Source organism: Vipera berus (assembly GCF_964194415.1).
Source record: "Vipera berus genome assembly, chromosome: 3".
Lineage (NCBI taxonomy): Eukaryota > Metazoa > Chordata > Lepidosauria > Squamata > Viperidae > Vipera > Vipera berus.
The window spans coordinates 140779560-140788395 of NC_138204.1; the positions used below are offsets into that span (position 1 = coordinate 140779560).

The 8836-nt window shown below is 42.1% G+C and overlaps 1 protein-coding gene across 3 annotated transcripts in view; it reads right to left on the reverse strand.

The window, feature by feature from the left end:
* DROSHA (drosha ribonuclease III) overlaps positions 1-8800 on the reverse strand; it is a 113884-nt gene extending 105084 nt beyond the window's left edge. For 2 of the 3 annotated variants that reach the window (XM_081324181.1, XM_081324179.1), the window contains exons 1-5: positions 8582-8800; positions 8135-8246; positions 6255-7117; positions 3815-3907; positions 1120-1345 (exon numbers count right to left, since the gene is read on the reverse strand). In XM_081324181.1, the coding sequence (XP_081180307.1) occupies positions 1120-1345; positions 3815-3907; positions 6255-7114 (1179 nt within the window). In that variant the 5' untranslated portion in view covers positions 7115-7117; positions 8135-8246; positions 8582-8800. The remainder of the gene's footprint in view (positions 1-1119; positions 1346-3814; positions 3908-6254; positions 7118-8134; positions 8247-8581) is intronic. The other variant, XM_081324180.1, reaches the window with a different exon arrangement.
* Between the last annotated feature and the right edge of the window lie 36 nt (positions 8801-8836).

Sequence of the window (8836 nt, forward strand, 5' to 3'; positions counted from 1 at the left end):
AATATATCTGAGCCCCCAAATTCTTTATTAAAGGGATTTGAAGAATGTTCCTACTTTTTTCTCTCAGTATGTCGTTTGCTTGTCCTATATTCCAATCCATACTATTTTCTTGGTGAGCGTTCGTCCTGTGCGCTCCCACAGGGAGGGCCTTCTCAGGGTACTGCCGGCAAAAGATTGCCGGCGGGTAACACCCACGGGGATGGCCTTCTCTGTGGGTGTGCCTGCCCTTTGGAACCAGCTGCCTGTAGAGCTCAGGACTGCCCCTGATCTTCATTCATTCCGCCGGGACCTGAAGACCTGGCTCTTTGAGCTTTCCGGCCAGGACTGAGAATTTTAATTGTAATTTTATTTAATTGGGTTTTAATTGGAGTTTAATAGGGGTTTTTATTTTATTCAAGGACTAAATTTAATTATTTTAATTGTTCTTAACTTTTATAATGTATATTGTTATTTTAAATTCCTTGTGAACCGCCCTGAGTCCTACGGGAGAAGGGCGGTATGTAAGTCCAATAAGCATAAACATAAACATAACATCAGACTGAAGACTCCATTCCATGAAAAAATCGTATATTTTATTCCACAGTTCAGAGGAGAAAGGAAATATCTATTCTGACTTGGATCCCAACATCAACTAAAATTAGTTGTGGAAAGCAAACTTCAAATTTTCTCTCCCCTTCTGCAGCCCATGAGAAGACTGGTAAAAAAGAAGATTGGTAAATTCTTCCTGTAACATAGCAAAATAGTGCGTAGAGCAGGCATGTCAAACTTGCAAGGTCACGTGATGTCGTGCAACGTATTGGGACTTTCCCCCCATTACCGGCAATGGGGTGGGCACGGTTTCAGTGTGACGCATCCGGCCCGCAGGCTGGCAGTTTGACATGCCTGGTGTAAAGAGAAAGTGGAAAGGAATAAGGCATTACCCCCCAAATCAGGCAGCTGTCCCCTCACCACAATTTTGGGTAATGTTCTGAAAGGCACAGCCCAACACTCCAGAGATACCTTGTGGTGAATTCAGAGAGCTGCAGAAAGCCTGGGAAAAGAGATTCTTACCTGAGCTTCCTTAGTCAGTTCTATTTATAATCCAAGTAATAGATTGCCAGAAACCCTCAGAATACATACCACTTGATCCATGGGATCATTTGAATAGTAGCTTTCTGAATGGGTACAACGAACCCACACAGGCTTCAGCAGATCCTCTTCTTCTTCCTCCTTCTTTTCACCTGCAGCTTCTTCTGGCTCTTTGTCCTTGATGGAGGTATAACTTTTCTCTCTATTGGCATTTTCTGACCACCTCTCCCTGTCTTCTTCCCAACGGGGTCTCTTTCGGTCCTGGCTAGGAGATCGACTGTGCAAGGGAAGGCAGTGAAAAAATTCCACATTTAATAGCAAAACTAGCCCCAGTTCACATATAAATGAATCAGTGCCTCCATAACCTTGTGAACTCTAAAGCTTCCTCTAAAGCGTCCTCCTTCGGTTATGTATTCAAGATAGACAGCGATTAATATTTATATGTTACTTATATGTAAGGGTATAGGTCTATACATACGTTGTATATAGTATGTTTAAATGTGTGTTGTGTATTGTGCACACTTTGAGAGCAAGCAACTAAATTTCATTTTTTTTAACGTGTGCCAATGTGCCCACAGTTAAAAATGACAATAAAAGTTATCTATCTATAAAAAGGGAACTATACGATCTCAGGACAAACTGTGTTTCAATTAAGGAGGTGCTGACAGAATGTCGTACAGCCAGTTCAGTGCAGCAGTTAAGGTGCTGGATTAGAAACCAGGAGACTGTGAGTTCTAGTCTTCCCATAGGCCTGAAAGCTAGCTGGGTGACTTTGGGCCAGTCATTTTTTTTTCTCAGCCCAACCCACTTCACATGGTTGTCATTGTGGAGTGGGGTGGGGTGGGGTGGAAGGTGGGAGCATTATGTACATTGCCTTGAATTGTAGAAAATAAACACAGAAGATAAATCTAATTAATAACAGTGCCATTCCACTTCAAAATACCTTATCGTATCCTCCTAAGTATAGCATATTTAAGAACTAGGCAGAGTATAAAGCCAGGGCAATCATATCAGTTTCTCTTTTACATATACCACTTCTCAGTGGTGGGATACAAAGAGCCTTGGTGGAGCAGTGGGCTAATGCCTCCTTAAGTAACACCAGCTGCCTGCAATTAGTGCAGGTTCGCATCCCACCAGGCTCAAGGTTGACTCAGCCTTCCATCCTTCCGAGGTAGGTAAAATGAGGACCCAGATTGTTGGGGGCAATAAGCTGACTTTGTAATAATGCCGCTTGGGGGGGGTATATGAAAGCCCTAACAAGCAGGCATATACATAGAATGAAGGCTACTGCTAAGCTTGTAAGCCGCCCTGAGTCTTCGGAGAAGGGCGGGATATAAATGTAATTAAAAAAAAATATGTGAACAATCGGTTCGCTGCGTGGATGCCACTTCCGGAAGTCCATTCTGGGCCTGGGCAACAAAAAATTAGCTACAGGTTCTGCCGAAGTGGTGCGAACCGGCTGAATCCCAGCACTGCCACTTGGGCAAAACTAATGTTACCTTGTCTAAATTAACCACTTAGACATGTTGGCTTTATATCCATTATGCTTAACCAAGATGGACGAGAAAATAGGATGATGCTAACTAACTGAAGTCCAGCTACTTTGGGGGACAGAACATGGCCACATGAGATGGTCTTGTGAAAGTAAAGAAACAAAAACACCCAACAGTCCACTCAATACAATTAATTTAACGACTATTCATAGTTACAACAGACCTCAGAAATGGTACAGTCAATCCTCCACTTACAACTATTCATTAACTACTGTTCAAAGTTACAACAGCACTGGGAAAAAAAGTGACTTAGCACTAATCCTCGCTCCTACAACCCGTGGCATTCCCACAGACTATGGGATCAAAAGTCAGGTGCTTGGGGACTGTCATGTATTTATGACGGTTACAGCATCCCGGGATCATGTGATTGCCATTTGTGACCAACAAGCAAAGCCAAAGGAGGAAGCTAGATTCACTTAACAACTACACGATTCACTTAACAACTGCTGTGATTCGCTTAACAAGAATGGCAAAAAGATTGTAAAGGCAGGTGCAACTCAACAACTACGGTATCTTGCTTAGCAATGGAAATTCTGGCCCCAATTATGGTTATAAGTCAAGGGGTACATTTACTTATGACCTGTCCTTGAAGTTAGGATTTCTACCATCATCACCACCACCACGGTCACGTGATCAATTTCAGGTGCTCGGCAACTGGCTCGCATTCACAACTAATTGCAGTGCTCTATGATGATGTGGACCAAGATTTGCAATGTTTTTTTGCCAGTTATGCAAAAAATGTCCATTTGGAAGAATCAAGTTGCTTAATTCCACACGGCCCACTTAACAGCCATGTAATTTGCTTCATGACTGCAATGACTCGATTTATGACCACCGAAAGAACAGTCATAAGATCGAGTCAGGCCATGTGGTGAATCATTTAACCATGACGACTTATGACCAAAAATCCAGGGTGAACTGTGTTCCTTAAGCGAAGCTACAGCTCTTAGAAATAGCAATAGCACTTAGAATTATATACCACTTCACAGTGCTTTTACAGACCCTCTCTAAGAGGTTTACAGAGTCAGCATATTGCCCTCAGCAATCTGGCTCCTGATTTTACTGACCTCGGAAGGATGGAAGGCTGAGTCAACCTTGAGCCGGTGAGACTCGAACTGCCGGCAGCTGGCAGTCAGCCGAAGTAGCCTGCAATACTGCATTCTACGTCTCATAAAAAGAGTCAAACATCTTACCTTCCTGTCCTTTTGTGATCTTTCCTATAGGACTTTTCTGTAGATGGTGATCGTCGACTGTCCCGATGTCTGTGCCTTTCCTTCTGATGTTCCCTTTAAGAATGTTTTTTTTAAAAAAAACACACAATTCTCAGTACGGAAACATTCAGGTCCCAAAATACACGGCGAGAACCAGAAGGGAATAGATTAGCAAGCTAGAAGCTCCAGAGTGAAAGATATACCATTGCCTCTCTGCATGTCAGTTATGATATAACATCGGGTAGAAACTTTGTTTTTCCTCCTTAGCACACTCACAAGTTTCCAACCAGGGTTTGAAAAACAACCTTGACATAACTATTTTTGGAATCTCAGAAGGAGAAGGAATCGCTGTTTTATTTTCAACTTTGCTATAACACTACACAAAGATCAACAGCCTTTTCGTGTGATCTTGCATGAGAGTATGATTACCTGCTCCACCACCACCACCTCAAAAAAATCACTCCAAACTTTGCAAAATGATTGCCTTTCAAAATGTAATGAATTTTTTCATGTAAGGACCCCAAACTTTCTTGAGGTTCGGGTTCAGGAACATTTACTTGAACATTTTTTAAAATCAATCATAATTTGGAGTAGGTAGGCATGGATATCATTAAGAGTACTTCCAAATATGGCAGATAGGAAGTAGATAGATAGGCAGATAGGAAGAAGATAACTATCTATTTATTATTGGGACTTATATGCCGCCCTATCTCCAAAAGGACTCAGGGCGGTTAACAACAATAAAACACAATAATACAAATGTTAAAAAAAGATTAAACTAACAAGCTCCAGTGATAAAATATTAAAAACATTTTATTTTAAAAAAACCCTATCGTCAGTCCAGGTCAGCCTGATGGAAATGTTTTGAGGTCGCGACGAAAGGACCGGAGATCCGGGGCCATCCGGAGCTCCAAGGGGAGTTGATTCCAAAGGGCAGGTGCCCCCACAGAGAAGGCCCTCCCCCTGGGAGTCACCAGCCGACATTGTCTACCCGACGGCATCCTGAGGAGACCCTCCCTGTGTGAGCGCACCGGGCGATGGGAAGTCGTTCCTAATGGGTTCTACCCACCTATTTCTATTTATTTGTTGATTTTAATCTTGGTCTTTTAATTTTAGCAATGTGACACTGAAGAACAATCTTTAGCAGGAATTAGTAATCCTTTTTCCCCCCTTGAAAACAGTAATAGTAACAAAGGGAAAGCAGAAGAGAACACCTCAAAACAACTCGTTTACTATGGTAGAAGGAAAGTTAGACTTGACGAACAAAATGAATCTTACACAACCTGGAACTAAAAATAGAGGAGATAAAAGTTTCCTTCCCCTTTGTTTACAAATGTTGTTAATCTGCGAAGGTATTGCTGTAGCAACTATGAACCCTCCATTCTCCAACTCAGACCTGGAGATGGAAGGAATAAACATGTGGAATCCCCATACTCAGCAGACTCTCAAAATTTCTAACGCAGAGATCAAGAAAGTTGGCATGTCTCTACCTCTCAAACAGGAAGAGGTGAAGACACGCACCATCCCCTCTGGACTGAATGTTCCCACCATTACCTATGAGCAGAAAGGAAGAAAAGCTGTCTCCTCTTTACTCCTCAGTTAGCTGGAAGAGGAACGCTTACTTCATGCCTAACAGATTTCCCCCTAATTGCTTCCAGCTCTGAATTTCTGGGGTACTCTACCTTTTAATAGTGGGGATCACAAAGGAGACAAAGTAAAGGAAAAAATAGCTGTTGAAGATGTCTATGGAGATTCTCAATCACCCAAGGTCATGGTTGTTCCAAAGGTGCTTTTCTCAAAAGGCAACTAGATTTTCTTGGTGTTTTCTTTGAAAATTCTCATTCAAGAGTTCCTCACCAGTCAGTTAGGACAGAAGAAGCTTCTTGGATCAGAAGTGAAATGTTCTCAAAGGAAGTACCAAAAAAGTCTTTTGAAAAAAACAACACCTTTGAGATAGCTGTTGAAGATGCAACAGCGTATGAGTTGCATCTAAATTTGGACAGAAGATGCTTACTTAGAAGTTATTCGACAATTGCAAAAGCGTTAAGTGATTCTAACCCAGATAAAGAGGAAATTGACATCAGTGTATCAGTCCTATCGATTGGTTGTAGTTTATGTTTCCTTTCTTCTTTCTTTCTTATAGAAGATTCTCTTTTTTTGTATATTTCCCTTCATCACTCAAGTTAGGATTACATTCAGTGATCTGTCAATATTGTCAAACAAGGATCACCAACAAGTGCAAGCCTGTATCAACCCAGGAGTCTGTGGGGTTCAAGAAAGTACCAAACAGGAAGCCATTCTTCTATGAACTACAAAAATCTGAACTAGTTTCCTCCACTAATAGAGCTGCCACACCATCCTCAGTCCCAATAAAAAGCAAGACAGAAGAGCTGAGAATAGCACCAGAGATAATCCAAATTACCTGTACCATTCATAACTTCGATGGCGGGGCGGGGTTCTTCCTCTGACATAATCTGATCTATGACGACTGCTTTCTGCCCGCCGGCGATCTGGGCTCCTCCCACGATCCCGCCGGTCCCCATGATTAGTGGAGCGATGCCGATCCCCATGTCCGTGGCAGTGATCCCGATGGCGATGTTCATCATAATATTTACTCCTCTCTGGAGACCTCCGGTCAGTCTGAGATTTTTCTACCAGGTATTCACTTGGATGCCGGAAGTTACTGCTGGTGTTACCACTGCTATTAGCGCTACCGCTGTTGCTTTGATAAGAGTTTGCACTGTGTTGGTAGCTATTAAAGTTAGGAGGCGAAAAGGTCTGCTGGGAGTACCCTGGAGAATACACGGGCTGGTAGTTCACTTGTTGAGGCATCACCGGTGGCGGCACGGGATGTGGTATGGACGGAGGTGGCATCATGTAAGGGAATGTGTTTTGTCCAGTTGCACTGGCTACAACGGGAGGGTTACCAGGGTTTGGGACCGGGGGAGGAGTTGGAGGAAAACAAGGAGGAAGTGGGAAAGTCTGCCTCATTTGAGGGCCTGAAAAAGGAGGCCTGGGCGGACATTGGGTGACTGAACTTTGAGCCGAAGGGGGGATCGGTGGGGGATATGGGACAAAATCTGGCCTAGGTGGAACATAGTTTGAAGCTGGAGGGTTCGCATAGATAGAGGTGGTTGCAGTTGGCTGGTCATACTGATACTGCACCGAAGACTGCTGAGGGTGTAGCTGTCTCAAGTTCTGGGGCCGAAAGGTTTGTGATGAAGCTCGAACAGTAGCTCCTCCCCGGCCCCGGGGGCATCCACGCCCAGAATGAAAAGACATTACCTGGATAGAAAGAGAAGATGATGAAGTTGGAAGAGGAAATCTTAGCAGCCGGCTGCGAAAGGGAGCCCACGCTGCAATATTTTAATAATGCCAACTGATTTCACTATACGTTTGTTTGCTTAGTGTTAATACAGAGCCTTGGTGGAGCAGTGGGCTAATGCCTCCTTAAGTAACACCAGCTGCCTGCAATTAGTGCAGGTTCGCATCCCACCAGGCTCAAGGTTGACTCAGCCTTCCATCCTTCCGAGGTAGGTAAAATGAGGACCCAGATTGTTGGGGGCAATTAAGCTGACTTTGTAGTAATGCCGCTTGGGGTGTGTGTGAAAGCCCTAATAAGCAGGCATATACATAGAATGAAGGCTACTGCTAAGCTTGTAAGCCGCCCTGAGTCTTCGGAGAAGGGCGGGATATAAATGGAATTAAAATAAATAAAATAAATAAATAAATAAATAAATAACCCACTCAATGTTTTTGGCTGAAAAATGAAATTAAAAATCAGTTGAAATTATATGTCTATCTCTCTGTGAAAACTTAAAAAATGTTTAGATAGTGTCATCTAAACTATTATTGATATGATATAGATTATTACTTCTAAAAACGTAAGTTTATTTTGAAATTAGTAGCTGATTACAGCAGCACTATTCAGACTTTTATTCACTGCATGTTTGAAGCTGCATGTTTGCTACTCACTTAAGAACTTTGGTGCTTTATCCTTGGTCTACAAATCTATATATAATCTTTCAAATGGCACGTCTAGCATTTGCAATAATATCTTCCTGCAGGTTCTTGAGCAAAGACTCAACCACTATCAAATGTATATATTAATTCCTAAGGGACTCTTTTACATTTTGCAATCCTTAAAAATATTAACTAGGAAATAAATCCTGCTTATCTTTTTGGAATTTGTTTCTGAGTGACCGTGCTTAAGTCTGCACTCTAAATTGTATACGCTTATTAGTTTTAATTCAGAAAATGTCTTGTTCGTCAACTGTTTAGTTTATGCATATCTTTTATTACCTTTTGGTAACTCTAGGATACTTTGACGACAGTTCAGGCCTTAACGTCCCAGGAGATGACACATTTGATTGTACTCTGTCTTACACAGGGCTTGCTCTTTAAATAACTCCATCTTTTCAAAAGAAAAAAACAAAACACGTGCTTATTAGGTACCTTGTTACCTTCGTGAGATTCCTATTTTAAATCGGGGAGGGGATAAGATAAGCAAGTTGAAAACTGAAAATTCCAAATGTTAAATATCAGTGAAGTTATTTCTCGCGCTATATATTTCCAACATTGTGCATAGCTTTGAAAAAAGGATAGGACAAAATAAGTATATTCTCAAACATCGCATCTTCCACCAGAACAAAGAAGGCAGAAAATAATCTAAATCCCACTTTTAGCGTCGTAGAATCATTCCCTCCCCCTCTCCCCCGTCAAGAGTACCGTGCAACTTTTGTTTTTTACCTGGAAACACTGCTTTTAATATTCCACAACGCAGAACGTAAGTACCGGCACACAGAGAGAAAATTTGCGGGTAAAACCCTTACACCGGAAGAAAACACTTGGAAGGAGGAGCATGCATGATATCAAAACGGAAGCTCAGGGGGAAAAATGTTTATTTTTCTAGCAAAGGAGAAAAGAGCCAGGGAAACTTATGATTGATGAGTTGACGTGACACTACGATATTTTGAAGATTCCTGGCAGCCAAGACTCCTTGTC